Here is a 15,704-nt window from a genome sequence, read left to right as displayed (position 1 = left end):
CTCCCGGATGGTGACCTTTCACCCGCGGGGGGGGGTGTGGTGTGGCGGTGCGACCGTTGCCCCGGCAACCGCACTCTTCTGTCCTTCCCCGCCCGCTCAGAATTTAATATCGTTCGCTGTCCTGTCATCGGTGCTCATTTGCCAAACTGAGAAATCGATCGGATTTGAATTATCGGCTGAAGTGTCGTTTTGATTCGCGGCCGGTCGGGTCCCCGGATGCGGGGCGGAAGGGCCGGTGCCCGCCACCGGATGTGCGTCACTTGACCCCCCCCACCCACCAGCAACCGCGAGGTGTCCCCGCCTTTTTTTTTCTGCTTCTCGACTAAATGTTTTCGGTTCCCTCTCTTGTCGTTTATTTCGTCCCAATTGGACGCTCATCTCTATGCTTCTTGTCAGACGGTAATTTTTTTTTGCTCTTTTAGTCCTTTGCCGGCGTCCGTCACGTGATTCACGTCGCCGGAAGTCCTTGCGGTTGCCCTGGCAACTGAGGAAGGGCGCAATTGGCACAAAAAACAGTTTGTCAGTTGCTGCTAAAGCAGCTATTTATTTGTTTTTAGTCGATTTAACCTCTTTAACATGGCTTTGAGGCGGCTTGAAAAGGTAAAAAGAAGCTGCGTTATTTCCCTTCGTGAAAAGGTCAAGTGGGGTCAGGGGTCAGGAGGGGTTCAGTGGACCTGAGGCGAAGCTTCTTCGAAAGTCCAACATTACATCCTTCTTTTTCACTGTTTCCACTCTGAAGCCAACATGTCCAGATTCACAATGGAAATTTTCCATGTAAACCTGTCACGCTGCAATGTCCCTGTCCCACCAGTGGTGGTGCTGCAGTGTGACCTGTTTACATAGGCTGTTTCTGTTGTAAATCTGGACGCCGGACCTTCCAGCGGGGGGATGTTCATGAAATGCACAGAACTCTCCTGCTCGCTCCCCAATGATTTAATATTTAGCACGGTCGAATCTCTTTCTAATTACTCATGCACAGGGTGTGGCCATCTCTCTCTTCATCGCCCATCCTTCATTGCCCTCGAGAGGCAGTGAGCCGCCTTCTTGAACTGCTGCAGTCCGTGGGGCGTAGGTACGACCACAGTGCTGTCAGGGAGGGAGTTTCCAGGATTTTGACCCAGCAGCCATGAAGGAACGGCCGATATATTTCCAAATCAGGTTGGACCGTGGCTTTGAGGGGAAGTTGCAGGCGTTGGTGTTCCCATGCATCTGCTGCCCTTGTCCTTCTCGGTGGTTGAGCTTGCAGGTTTGGAAGGTGCTGTCAAAAGAGCCTTGGCGAGTTGCTGCAGTGCATCTTGTTAACATCCCATCCGGTCTAATTTCTGTCCATACCCTTTAATATTCCGCCCAATGTGTTCCTACTCTCCCACTTTCTCCTCATCACCAGTAATTACTCCCTCCCTTCCTGCGTTCTCCCTCCTGGATTCCCTTCCATCTCTCCTTCTCTGCCCACCATACCATCATCTTCTTGCCTGCCCTCATCCCTTCCCTCCCTACGTTAAACATTCCTGATCCCTCTCCCTCATCTTGCCCCTCCCTTTCTGCGACACCACGTCGATCACATGTCAACACAGACTGCTGCATTCCCAGAGTGGCTGAGGAGTGGGCAGACAAGTGGCAGATGCAGTTTAATGCCGTGAAATGTGAAGTGATTCATTTTGGGTCGGAAGAACATGGAGAGACAATAAAGAACAACAAAGTGACTCCTGACAATGCCTCCGGCGCTCCGACATCATCGGAGCGCTCCCAGCTGTGCACATGTGCAGAAAGGACTCTCGCTGTCAGTAAAGTGCTGCGCATGGGCAGCCCACATTCTTGCCAGGACTAATTTGCGCATGCACGCGAAAACGGCATCGCGTACTGGAATGCCACCCCCTTCCCCCCCCCCCGCACCCTCCCACTTCCCCCTCTCCCTTCCCCCTCTCCCCCAGTCTCTCGCTTACAGTCTCCTTCCCCTCCCCGGCGTATCCCTAACTTGCCTATCTCTCTCTCTCTCTCTCTCTCTCTGCCCTGCTTCCCCGTGGGGAGCGTGGAGGGAGAAGTGGGGCGGGGGTGGGGGGGCAAGGCCTGGAGCGAGAGGGGTGGAGTTGAAGCGGGGAGCGCGTGACTGAGGGGAGGCAGCAGTGAGGCCGGGAGCGAGTGGTGAGCGGACGGGCACGGGAGGCTGCGCCGGGGAAGAGAAGCGGGATATTGTGTGTGTGAGGTGGGTGGGGGGGAGGCGGTGGAGTGGGATCGCAGTGATTGAATTAAATTTTTTTGAGATAAATTGAGCGACGCCATCTTTAATCCTGGTAGCTGCCTAAAACGTCGCAGACAGTGACATTTCAGTGGATGAGGCTGCATTTGCGAATGTGCAAGTGCTGCGCCACCTAGTGGTTGCATTGTCAGCAAACGCTGCCATAAAATAAAGGGTACAATTCCAAAGAGGGTGCAGGAACAGCATACAGCATCCTAGCTTCAATAATAGGGGCATAGACTACAAGAGCAAGGAAGTTGTGTTCAACTCGTAGAAGACACTAGTTCAGCCTCAGCTGGAGTATTGCGTCCAATTCTGGGTGCCGCACTTTAGGAAAGACGCGAGGGCATTGGAGAGATTACAGAAAAGATTCACGAGAATGGTTCCAGGGATGAGCACCTTCAGTTATGAAGATAGATTGGAGAAGTTGGGACTGTTTTCCTTGGAGAAGGGAAGGCTGAGAGGTGATTTGATCGAGGTGTTCAACATCATGAGGGGTCTGGACAGAGTAGATAGATGTTCCCACTGGTGAAAGGATTGAGAACGAGAGGGCACAGATTTAAAGTAACGGGTCAGAGAAGCAAAAGCGACACGAGGAAAAACATTTTCACGCAGCGAGTGGTTAGGGTCTGGAATACGCTGCCGGAGAGTGTGAGGGAGGCAGGTTCAATTGAAGCATTCGAAAGGGGAATTAGACTGTTATCTGAAAGGAAGAATGTGCAGGGTTACGGGGAGAAAGCGGGGGAGTGGCACTAGGCGAATTGCTCATTCGGAGAGCCAGTGCGCACACGATGGGCCGAATGTCCTGTTTCTCTGCTGCAAATAATTTGTCAGACTTGCTCATTTTCGCGGCAAGAATCCTCCATCGATCATTTTTGTTTCAAATCATATCTTGCAGCCCGAGCTACCCGCAGTTAAGATCTGCCTGTGGTGAGTCGAGAACAATGGCACACGGAGTTTTTACTGATCAAATCGCTCGCAAGCTTCGCCAGGAGCCTCGCCTGCGTTACGTTCAAATTGAAGAACGCTGCCGCCCCTCCCCCTTCCCCCAACGAGCCCTCACCTGCCCTCCTTTATCTCAGCCAGTGTGGTAAATGAGCACTATCCCGCCACCCCCCCCCAGATACACACACACAGAGCAGGAAAGGCCAGGCTACGCCACCTGGCCTACTGCCCAGTTTGATGATCTCTCACTCAGTGTGGGACTCAGGCCCACAACAGGAAGAAAAGGAGCAGCTTTCATTTGCTGTGTATGTTGCTCACCAATCCCATGACACAAACGCTGGGCTGAGGAAAGGACAGGGCCCAATGCCCCAACATCTCCCAGCCCCCAGCCATTGAATATCCCCTGCCAACACTCAGAATCCAGGGATGACCCCTGACCGTGCTCTCTCAGTACTGACCCCCCGACAGCACGGCACTCCCTCAGTACTGACCCTCCGACAGCACGGCACTCCCTCAGTACTGACCCTCCGACAGTGCGGCGCTCCCTCAGTACTGACCCTCCGACAGCACGGCACTCCCTCAGTACTGACCCTCCGACAGCACGGCACTCCCTCAGTACTGACCCTCCGACAGTGCGGCTCTCCCTCAGTACTGACCCTCTGAGTGCGGCTCTCCCTCAGTACTGACCCTCTGACAGTGCGGCGCTCCCTCAGTACTGACCCTCCGACAGCACGGCACTCCCTCAGTACTGACCCTCCGACAGTGCGGCGCTCTCTCAGTACTGACCCCCCGACAGCACGGCACTCCCTCAGTACTGACCCTCCGACAGCACGGCACTCCCTCAGTACTGACCCTCCGACAGTGCGGCGCTCCCTCAGTACTGACCCTCCGACAGCACGGCACTCCCTCAGTACTGACCCTCCGACAGCACGGCACTCCCTCAGTACTGACCCTCCGACAGCACGGCACTCCCTCAGTACTGACCCTCCGAAAGCACGGCACTCCCTCAGTACTGACCCTCCGACAGCACGGCACTCCCTCAGTACTGACCCTCCGACAGCACGGCACTCCCTCAGTACTGACCCTCCGAAAGCACGGCACTCCCTCAGTACTGACCTCCGACAGTGCAGCTCTCCCTCAGTACTGACCCTCCGACAGTGCGGCGCTCCCTCAGTACTGACCCTCCGACAGTGCGGCGCTCCCTCAGTACTGACCCTCCGACAGCACGGCACTCCCTCAGTACTGACCCTCCGACAGCACGGCACTCCCTCAGTACTGACCCTCCGACAGTGCGGCTCTCCCTCAGTACTGACCCTCCGACAGTGTGGCGCTCCCTCAGTACTGACCCTCCGACAGCACGGCACTCCCTCAGTACTGACCCTCCGACAGCACGGCACTCCCTCAGTACTGACCCTCCGAAAGCACGGCACTCCCTCAGTACTGACCTCCGACAGTGCGGCTCTCCCTCAGTACTGACCCTCCGACAGTGCGGCGCTCCCTCAGTACTGACCCTCCGACAGCACGGCACTCCCTCAGTACTGACCCTCCGAAAGCACGGCACTCCCTCAGTACTGACCCTCCGACAGTGCGGCGCTCCCTCAGTACTGCCCCTCCGACAGCGCGGCGCTCCCTCAGTACTGAACCTCCGACAGCCCGGCGCTCCCTCAGTACTGAACCTCCGACAGCGCGGCACTCCCTCAGTACTGACCCTCCGACAGCACGGCACTCCCTCAGTACTGACCCTCCGACAGTGCGGCTTTCCCTCAGTACTGACCCTCTGACAGTGCGGCGCTCCCTCAGTACTGACCCTCCGACAGCACGGCACTCCCTCAGTACTGACCCTCCGACAGTGCGGCTATCCCTCAGTACTGACCCTCCGACAGTGCGGCGCTCCCTCAGTACTGACCCTCCGACAGTGCGGCGCTCCCTCAGTACTGACCCTCCGACAGTGCGGCGCTCCCTCAGTACTGACCCTCCGACAGTGCGGCACTCCCTCAGTACTGACCCTCCGACAGCGCGGCGCTCCCTCGGTACTGGCAACCTGCGAGTGTCAACCTGGATTCCAAGTGGTGATGGGGCGCTCCAACCCATGACTTTCTGACTCAGAGGCAAGACTCGAGGGCCACACACTCAACTGCGAAAAATCGAGGAGTGGAGTGGGGTGTTTTTTTATGAAACTTGTGAGACCGAGAGTGATCACCTCAAACCCTCTGGAAACCAGGGCCCTGATTGGGGGCTAAACGGTGTGTCGCTTAAAATCAACCTCCACCCTATTTGTTTTTGAGAGGAGGGCAGTCGCTTTCAGGCAATACAGGATGAGGCCATTTGGCCCATCAAACGATGTCTGCTGTTCATTAAGATTATGGTTCCTCTATATCTTAACTCCATCTCCCCACCTTGGCTCTGCATCTAACCTAGCTCTAATTTTGAGTTTACACTCTCCCTCCTCGGAGGAAATAGTCACTCTCTATCTACCTTATTAAATCCTTTCATCATCTTTTACAGCTCAATTAGATCACCCCTTAATCTTGTTTGCCCCCCCCCCCCGCTCCCCGTTGTGTTTAGGGAGGATTTGACCTTCAGTGGAATGGACATCATCCAAAAGGCATCGACCACGGAGGAGATTAAACAGTGAGTGAGCAGACCCCTGGGCATTGGGTAGGGAGGGGGAGGGGGCCGGGGAGCGGAGGGAGGGACGGACGGGGAGGGAGAGTGGGAGCCCAGCAGCAGAGGACGGGGAGGCGATTTACTGGAAGGGTCCCAGGGATGAGGGGCATTCAGTTTATGCGGGAGGGACTGGGAGAAGCTGGGGTTTGTTCTCTTCGGAGCAGAGAAGGTTAAGAGGAGATTAAGTGGAGGCGTTCAAAATCGGGAAGGGTTTGGATGGAGTAAATAGGGAGAGACTGTTCCCAGCGGCGGGAGGGTCGGGAACCAGAGGGACACGGATTGAAGGCGATCGGCTAAAGCAGAGGCCTCGGGAGGGGGCGTTATTTTAACACGGCAAGTTGTTGTGATCTGGAACACACTGCCTGAAAGGGCGGTGGAAGCAGATTCAATAGTAACTTTTAAAAGGAGAATCGGAGAAATACTCCAAGGGGAAATATTTACAGAATATGGTGGAAAGAGCAAGGGGGAGTGGGATTAATTGGATAGCCCGGCCACTGACACGATGGGCCGAATGGACTCCTCCTGTGCTGTATGATTTTTCTGCAGTAGAGGTGGGCGCTCGCTGTGTCGAAAGCCTGCGGGGTTGGGGGATGTAAGACACTGTTAAATCACCCTCACCATCCACTACTTACCTCCCCCCCCACCTCAATCCTCACCCTCCTCCACCCAACCCCCCCCCACCCCAACCCTCCTCCACAGGGCCCTACACCAGCTACTGTCCGTCTCACTCGACGGGACAGATCCACGCGCCGCCATCCTCCTCGACCTCTACGTCTACACTCTGCAGTTCGCCAAGAGCCACAGATTCAACAAGGAGCAGACCTCAGGCTTTTTCTCCATTGTCAAGCGGCTTCACCAGGCCTGCACCGGTAAGAGCCGCCAGGGAGCGGTGGGCGGTGAGGTGGGGGGAGGAGGTGGTGGAGACGGAAGGAGTGAGGATGTGACCAGCATTATTCCCCAGGGGTCTCAGCTTTTCATCCCACTCGCTGACTCTGGTTAGACATAGCGGATTTGTCACATGATCTCCAACCCATTCACCCCCCCCCACCCCACCACAACCCCAACCCCCAGACTCCTCCGCCATTGGTTGGCCAATGCACCAATCCTCACAGCAGTGTCCTGGAGTCCAGCCTATCATTTCTGGAGCCGTTTTGAAGGGTTGACAATGGCAATCAGCAGGGTTGATTGGAGCACAAGGTTGCAAAGGGACACTGCCTGTGGGCCAGCCAGTGGCAGATGCAGTTCAATGTTACAAAGGGCGAGGCCATCTACTTTGGACCAGAGACAGATAGATCAGTGTTTTTACTAATTTCATGGGATGTGGGCGTCACTGGCAAGGCCAGCATTTATTGCCCATCCCTTTTCGCCCCTGAGAAGGTGGTGGTGAGCTGCCTTCTTGAACCGCTGCAGTCCGTGTGGCGCGGGTACACCCAGAGTGCGGTGAGGAAGGGAGTTCCAGGATTTTTACCCGGCGACAGTGGAGGAACGGCCGATATAGTTCCAAGTCAGGATGGCGTGTGGCTTGGAGGGGAACTTGCAGGTGGTGGTGTTCCCCATGCGCCTGCTGCCCTTGTCCTTCTCGGTGGTGGAAGTCGCGGGCTTGGGCGGCGCTGTCGAAGGAGCTTTGGTGCATTGCTGCAGTGCATCTTGTAGATGGTACACACTGCTGCCACTGTGCGTCGGTGGTGGAGGGAGTGAATGTTTGTGGATGGGGTGCCAATCAAGCGGGCTGCTTTGTTCTGGATGGTGTCGAGCTTCTTGAGTGTTGTTGGAGCTGCACCCATCCCGGCAAGTGGAGAGTATTTCATCGCACTCCTGACTTGTGCCTTGTAGATGGTGGACAGACTTTGGGCAGTCAGGAGGTGAGTTACTCACCGCAGACTGCCATGAGAGTTCAGTGCTTGTAGGTCTTATATCGACACAGAGTGAACAATTATCAGAGCGTGCAAGGGGCAAGGATGGGTTTGACAGGAGGGCAGAGGTGCGACTGTATCTACAAATCATCGCAGAATCAGCTCGCCTTGTTTTCTCTTTCCCTTGCAGGAACCCCTCTCGGGAATGTCAAGGAATGCTTTGACTACTTCTTAGAGCTCGTCCTCTGTAACTCGGTGCGGGTAGGTGAAGGGCAGGGGTCGGCTTTGTTCCAGGATAGAATTGGGGAATTGCTGAGGGTGGGGGGGGGGGGGAGGGGGAACGGGGAGTGGGGGACAAAGAGAAAGAGGGAAGAGAGGGAGGACAGAGACAGGGGCCGGGGTGGGGCGGGGAGGAGAGAGAGAGAGAGAGAGAGAGAGAATAGAGACAGGGGCGGGGGGAGAGAGAGAGGGAGTAAGACAGAGAGAGAGGGACAACAGTGAAGGGGACAGAGAGAGAAGGAGACAGAGAGGGGGCGGGGGACAGAGAGAGAGAGAATAGAGACGGGCGGGGGGAGAGAGAGAGGGAGTAAGACAGAGAGAGAGGGACAACAGTGAAGGGGACAGAGAGAGAAGGAGACAGAGAGGGGGCGGGGGACAGAGAGAGAGAGAATAGAGACGGGCGGGGGGGAGAGAGAGGGAGTAAGACAGAGAGAGAGGGACAACAGTGAAGGGGACAGAGAGGGGAGAGGGGAGAGGCGACAGAGAGAAAGGGGACAGAGGGGAGCGAGAGGGCAGAGCGAGAGAGGGAGACAGAGAGAGAGAGAGACAGACAGTGAAAGAGAGAGAGAGAGAGACAGACAACATGAACCTCCACTGGAATCTTTGAATTTGAGCCCATTAGTCTGGATTAATACTACCGCACTAACCGGAACTCCACTCCGATCCCGTTCCCCAGACCCTTGTACGTTCCTCCTCTCTTAAATCCTTCTCCAGTTCCCCTTTGAATGATGTCCCAGTCCCTGCCCTGTAGCCCCCCCGGGGCAACCCATTCCTTGCTCCGATATCTCCCAGCTCTTGTGAAAATATTCCGACTGACCTTCTCCCTCCCCTCCCCCCGACTTTGTTCTCCGAGCTGGGGGAATGTGGAGTCGGAGCCTCACCAGTGTTTTGTAAAGGTTTAGCATCGCAGATGCTTTCACAGCCCGCGCTCCCTAACCCAGCGAGACTCCACTCCCTCACCAGCTCTATCAGGTCTCTCTATCTTCCCCACAGGAGGCGCCAGGGACACCGTAACCAGAGAGACAGGTTGGGGCCCTATTCCCAGGACACTACATGCAGCCCACCCACCCCCCTTTTCCCGGCCCCCTGTCAGCCCCGCTTTCTAATCGATATCTACCTCTCTTCCAGAGGCCCCCTTTCAGCGTTGACCTATTCAACGCAGAGCAGGTCAAACTGGTGACAGATTACGTTCTCGACACTTACTTCAGACACTTCAAGCTCTACAAGTATGTCTTCACCCCTCAGGTAAGTGGAGACAGTGGAAAGGGAGCTTTACTCCTTATCTAACCCTGTTCTTCTTCTTTCTTTCCCCCTTTGTATACATATTTTGAAAATAACTTTATTAAAAATAGATAAATAAACAAAAACTCAAATTAAAATGCCATTCTCGGCATCGACGATGCACTCTAGTCCCCGCGGTGCCCACCGGTCGCGGAAGGCCTCAAGCGTACCGGCGGACACCGCATGCTCCTTCTCCAGGAACACCCGGGCGCGAACGTAACCGCGGAAGAGGGGCAGGCAATCGGGGAGGACGGAACCCCCGACGGCCCGCAGCCTGGACCTGTGAATTGCCACCTTGGCCAGGCCCAGGAGCAGACCGACGAGGAGATCCTCCTCCCGGCCCACGCCCCTCCGCAACCGGGTGCCCAAAGATCAGGAGCGTGGGACTGAAGTGCAGCCAGAACTTGAGGAGCAGCCCCTTCAGATACTCAAAGAGGGGCTGCAACCTCGCACACTCCGTGTAAACGTGGAACACGGACTCGTCCAGGCCGCAGAAAGTACAGGCGGCCTGGGAGTCCGTGAACCTACTTAAAAGCCTATTGCACGGGACTGCCCTGTGCAACACCCTCCACCCCAGGTCCCCGATGTAAAGGGGGAAGACTCCCGCGTAGAGAGACCTCCATCGGGGTTTCCCCTCGCCGCCAGATGGCAACACGGACCGCCAGGGCATGTCCGGCCGGCTGACGAGGTTGAGGAAGTGGAGAGTGTGCAGGAGCAGCCCGTACAGGAAACCCCTCCGCACCGATTGGAATGGCACGGAGGGCATTTCCGAGAGGCGGCTCGGGTTGTGCGGGACCGGCTCCCAAGGAGGGTTTTGGGGCCTGGGTCCGATGAGCAGTTCCGGCCGAGCAGGGGTCAGCTCCGCTCTCCAGAGCCCCCTCGCCACCCGCAGTGAGGGGCGTCCCAGGGGCTTCGGCAACTCCTCCGCCCGCCAGTCCGTCCCCGGAGTCGGCTGCCCGGACAGCCGAGGCATTCTCCTCCGCCGGCGGGGGAGCACCCTGACTGGAGGCAACCATGTTCCAGACACGGAATAGATCCTGGTAAAAGACAGGCAACTCCCTCAGAGAGTCGCGGCTAACGGGCTCCACCGGGAGCTGCGTGTCGTCTTGAAGGCAGTGACACTGGCGGAAAAAATACGTCGCCAGTGCACACCATCTGGGAGGACGCTCGACGTACAGGTATCTCTGCAGGGTCCGAATGCGGAGAGTCGCAGCCTGGGTGCGGACGCACACCAGCGACTGGCCGCCCTCCTCGATCGGGAGACTCAGGACCGCGGCAGAGACCCAGTGTTTCCTCTTGCCTCAGAAGAAATCAACGAGTTTCTTCTGGATCTTGGTGGCGAATGCAGGGGGTGGGGCCAAAGTGACCAACCGGTACCACAGCATGGAGGCCACCAGTTGGTTTATGACCAACGCTCGGCCCCTGTAGGAAAGCACTCGGAGCAGTCCTGTCCAGCGCCCCAGCCGAGCGGTGACTTTCGCCTCCAACTCCTGCCAGTTTGCCGGCCAGGCTTCCTCAGCGGGGCTAAGGTGGACTCCCAGATCGAGGAGGTGCGTGGTGTTCCACGCAAAAGGTGTTAACTCCTCCGGCAGGGAGTCCACCCGCCACTGACCCACCAGGTGTCCGGAACATTTCTCCCAATTGATCCTCGCGGAGTACGCGGCAGAAAAGGTCTGCTGGCGGTCGCGCATCCTCCGCAAGTCAACGGGATCTGTGACCGCGAGGTGCATGTCATCGGCGTAAGCCGAGAGGACGACCCGCATGGCCGGCTCGCGCAGAGCTAATCCCATCAACCTCCTGCGAAGCAGGCACAGGAAGGGCTCCACACAGATGGTATACAATTGGCCGGACATGGGGCATCCCTGACGCACTCCTCTCCCAAAGCGAAGGGGCGCCGTCAAAGACCCGTTAACTTTGACCAGACACGCAGTGGCGGCGTATAAAAGTCGGACACGGGCCACAAAATGCGGTCCAAGTCCGAAAGCGTGCAGAGTCCCAAAAAGGTACTCGTGATCCACCCTGTCGAACACCTTCTCCTGATCGAGGGAGAGAAAGGCGACCGACTGACCAGTCCTCTGGGAAAGATGGATCAGGTCCCGGACATGGTGAATGTTGTCCTGGATGGACCGGCCTGGGACCATGTAGGACTGGTCGGGGTGGATCATATTGGCCAACACGGAGCCCAGGCGGGTAGACATAGCCCGGGCAAAGATCTTATAATCCGTGCTGAGGAGGGAGACCGGACGCCAGTTTTTAAGCAGGCGGAGATCGCCCCTCTTTGGCAGCAGGACGATGACCGCCCTGCACCACGAGAGGGGCATCTCCCCGGTCGCCAGGCTTTCCCCCAGGACGTCCCAGAACGCCCTGAGGAACTCCACGGTCAGCCCGTCCAGCCCCGGGGATTTGCCCCTTGAGAGCTGGTGGAGGGCGCCAGTCAGCTCCGCCAACGTGAGCGGAGCCTCCAATCCTTCGGCGCCCTCCGGGCTGACCTGCGGCAGGTCCTCCCACAAAATTCTGCGCGTGTCCTCACTGGACGGATCCGGAGAGAACAACGCACTGTAATAAGTACGGACCAGGAGGCCCATTCCCTCCGGATCCATGATGGAGGATCCGTCGTCGGACAGCAGCTCGACGAGCTGCTTCTGCATTTCCCGCACCATTTTTCCAGCGAGTAGAAGAAGGGTGAGGCGCGGTCCAAATCTTCCAAGATCTGGATCCGCGACCTCACGTACGCGCCTCGGGACCCTATGAGCTGCAGGTCCCTCAGCGCGCCCTTATCTTTATACGCCTGCCACAGGGCCGGGTCCACGACGGCATGACCGAGGCGGGACTCCAAGTCGAGCACCTCCCTCTCAAGGCGCCCAATCTCGGCTTCCCGCCTCTTGATCGACCCCTTCGCGTACTCCTGACAAAAGACGCGGATGTGAGTCTTGCCCACATCTCACCATAGCCTCAGGAAGGGGAAGCCCCCCTTGCTTCCTTCTCCAGTCGGCCCAGAATCGACGGAACAAGTCCTGGAATCGCTGGTCCTCCAGCAGCCGGTTGTTAAAGTGCCAGTACGCGGACCCCGCCCGCGTGTGGAGCGGAGTGAACTCCGCCCACACCAGGTGGTGGTCGGAGCACGGCACTAGGCGCATGGAGGCCGCCGAGACGCGGGAGACGTACGCCTGCGAAACTTAGAGGCGGTTGATTCGGGACCCTCCTCCTCCAGACCTCCACGTGAAGGCGCTGGAGTCAGGATGGAGATTCCGCCAGACGTCCACCAAGTTGAGGGAGCTGATCAGTCCCTTCAACTTCTCCACTGACGCTTAGCTGCGCTGGGGACCGGGGCGATCCCCCACCTCGAGGGTGCAGTTAAAATCCCCCCCGAGGATGATGCACTCGCCGCTATGGATGGAGCTCAAGAGAGCGGACACTTCTTCAAAGAAGCGTGCTTGTAACGCGCCGGGCCTGGGCGCGTACACATTCACAAAGTGGAGCGGCACGCTACCCAGGCGAACGGCGAGATGGAGCAAGCGGCCCGGCACTAGCTCCTTGACCCCCAAGATCTCCGGCTGAAAAGTCGGGGCCAACAAGGTAGCCACCCCACTAGAAATAGGGGTGAGGTGACTCATGTGGACCCCACCCTGCCACTCCAGGAGCCAGGTGGCTTTGTCTCTCAGAACGGTGTGGGTTACCTGCAGAAAGCTCACTGCGTATCTCCCTTCCCTGAAGACTGAGATTGTGAAATCTGCGGTGAGACCCCCTGCTGCCGTTGATGTTGTGGCTGGCTATGGTTATCTTCATATCAAAGGTACTTAAAACCCATCACCAACACCTCCCTGTGAGGAGGGAGTGGAAGAGCACCTGGCCCTCCACTCCCCCAGCAACCCATTGAGGAACACATTAAAACGGCGCCTCTCAACCAGTTTAACGCCCGCACACTTGCCCGCTTTCTTAAGGGCAGCACGGACGGACTGGATGATCAACGCCAGATTCGACCAACGGCCGAGGGCCAGCTGAACTTTATTGCGGCAACCCCTGCAAGCCGCAAGGAAATCCCGGAGTTCCGCCGTGGGGATGAGAGGAGACTCGGTGGGAGGCACGAGGGACTCCACCACCTCACTGGCGATGGAATCGAGATCATCCTCCGTGCCCCACACCGAATCCCCATCCTCCTCCGGGTCATCACCACCAGCGGCCGACACACCCACCACACGTCCCGGCCGCGCCAGCTGATCCCACCCCCAGGATCGATGGTGGAGGAGTCCTCTCTAGGTTCTAGGATGGAACTGGAACCTGTGGGTACCAGTGGTTCAGGACCCCCCGCCACCTCCGTCCCCAGGCCAATGAACGGAAGTTCCCGACTCCGGAAATCCAGCCGGAGCCGAGACCGGAGGCGGAGAGAGGAGGCCATCTCCCGCTCTGCCAGTGCCCACAGGTCCAGCAGATGGGGCAGCATTCTCAGGTATAACTGATTCGGGTATCTCCTGGTTGGTGGTGGATTTTGGCTGGGAGGGCCAACCCTTTGGGGCCTCGGCCTCCCCTCCACTCAGGGCACCTGACCCAGTGGCAGAATGGGAGGTGTCCCCAGGCTCCCCCACCACAAGCAGGGCTCCACATGCTCCTGCAGGAGGGGCTCTCATGTACAGGGGCCTCCCCCTCCCCTCCATCCTGAGGGGTAGGGAGCTCCCGCCCAGATTTTGCAGCCTTGATGTTGGCGGTGGCAGGGGGAACCTGGAGACCCAAACCAGGAGACAGCTCCCCTCCAACAGATGGGCCCTGCACCTCAGGGCCCTGAGTTACCTCGGTGGAGGGGTGCCTTCTCTTTTTCCCAGTTGGGCACGGAGGCTCAGAGACCTCCACGTCATCAGAGGCCTCCGCACTTCCTTTCTTTTAGTTCACCCTGGGCCTGAGCCCAGCCCTGGGGCAAGTGGGCTCCCCGAGATCGGGCCTTGGGCTAAACTCAGGCTTGGGTTGTGTCAATGTGTCCAGACTGAGCTGTGTCTGTAGGATATGTGGGGGAGTGGGAGGAGGTGCAGTGGCGCCACACTGGGCCGCCGAGGTGGGAGTTGGCGTCCAGGAGGTTGGGGCAGTTCTTACGAACATGCCCCACCCCCTTGCAGACATGACACCGCGCCCCGTCCGAGGTCCAGTAGACGCGGCAGGCCGTCCCCAGGAACTCCACACTGAAGTGGCCCTCCAGGACGTCCTCCCGCGCCAGCTGTATAAATAGCTGGCGGCGGAAGGAGTAGACATGTCGGAGGCTGTGCTCCCGAAGACCGAGAGGGATTGGGGTGATCTCCGACCTTACCTCTCCCAGATGGTGCAGGAGGAGCTCACTGGGAATAAAGGGTGGGACGTTTGATAACATGATCCGCTGCACAGTGGCCCCCAGAGGGTCCACCGGCAGGAAGGTTCACCCCCACAGTGAGCCCTTTACTCAGGACCAGGGACACCGCCCGCTCGTTCTTCAGAAAGAACACAGCCTTCCCGTACATCTTCGAGGCTGCAACAATGGCCGAGGGGCCGACAACCTCGGCCATTGCCTTTACGCAGGCCTCAATAGACATGTTGGGGTGGGGATAGCCCTTCACCCCATGGCTGCATGTCAATAATTTAAAGGGTGACGGGGTCACGTGGGCAGCCACAGAGGCTGCAGCTGCGTAGGTAGTAGAGGGCCCCGCCACCTGTGATGAAGGGCTTGCCATGGGTCTAACAGCTAAACCCAGCCCGAATTGTAGGCTTGCAAATCGAATAACTTGAAAGATTCACAAGAGAAATTGAATATATATAAAAACAGGTTAGGGGAGAGGCTGAGGGTATAGAGGAGAGGGAAAGACAGGCTGTGATGGGATGACTTGCTCTCAGGAACTGGTGCACACAGCACACTTAAAACAGTCTTTGCCAGCATGGTTGGGGGAGGCGTCTTCACCTGAGTCAGCTGAAGCTGCCCAGGCACGATCTATCACCTTTCATCTCTTTAGCTTGGGCAGCTTCAGCTGACCCAGGCTGGGCAATTGGGGTGGGGAGGGAGCTTCCCTGTGTGCTTGTTGCAGCAGCACAGATTCCTGCTGAATTGGCAGCCCCACCCCTTGTTGTTCCGGCCACTTGTTCCTCCCCCAACAGTCCAAAGTAAATTACTGGTGTTAAGGACCCACCTCCAGACAAAGCCTCGTTTCCAACAAAAAGTCTCTTTCTTCACTGTGATGGTGATTGTTGTTGAAGCTTTCCTTTCCTCAATGTATCTTCTCTCTCCACCTCAGCAACCTCCACCTGCCACCAGCACTGTCAGCTGAGGCTCGTTGCTGCAATCAGCAGTCAACACTCCAATTAGACAGCAGCCAACCCCGTTTTTTTTTAAGGTGACCTTTATACCCCAGGCCCCTTATATATTTTTCACATCGAGTGGGCCTTTATCCCTCAGGCCCCCTTTATGTACATATTTACAGTTTTAAAATAAC

The 15,704-nt window shown here is 57.4% G+C and overlaps 1 protein-coding gene across 3 annotated transcripts in view; it reads left to right on the top strand.

The window, feature by feature from the left end:
* Window positions 1–262: 262 nt before the first annotated feature.
* Window positions 263–15,704, top strand: part of cfap119 (cilia and flagella associated protein 119) — a 30,009-nt gene continuing 14,567 nt past the window's right edge. The window contains exons 1-6 of one of the 3 annotated variants that reach the window (XM_068026944.1): window positions 408–600; window positions 3,135–3,166; window positions 5,747–5,812; window positions 6,548–6,717; window positions 7,892–7,962; window positions 9,109–9,225. In XM_068026944.1, coding sequence (XP_067883045.1) covers window positions 577–600; window positions 3,135–3,166; window positions 5,747–5,812; window positions 6,548–6,717; window positions 7,892–7,962; window positions 9,109–9,225 — 480 coding nt within the window. In that variant the 5' untranslated portion in view covers window positions 408–576. The other 2 variants (XM_068026946.1, XM_068026945.1) reach the window with 2 other exon arrangements.

The sequence above is a fragment of the Heterodontus francisci genome, unplaced genomic scaffold (assembly GCF_036365525.1).
Source record: "Heterodontus francisci isolate sHetFra1 unplaced genomic scaffold, sHetFra1.hap1 HAP1_SCAFFOLD_545, whole genome shotgun sequence".
NCBI lineage: Eukaryota > Metazoa > Chordata > Chondrichthyes > Heterodontiformes > Heterodontidae > Heterodontus > Heterodontus francisci.
This window is presented reverse-complemented; position numbering and strand designations above follow the sequence as displayed.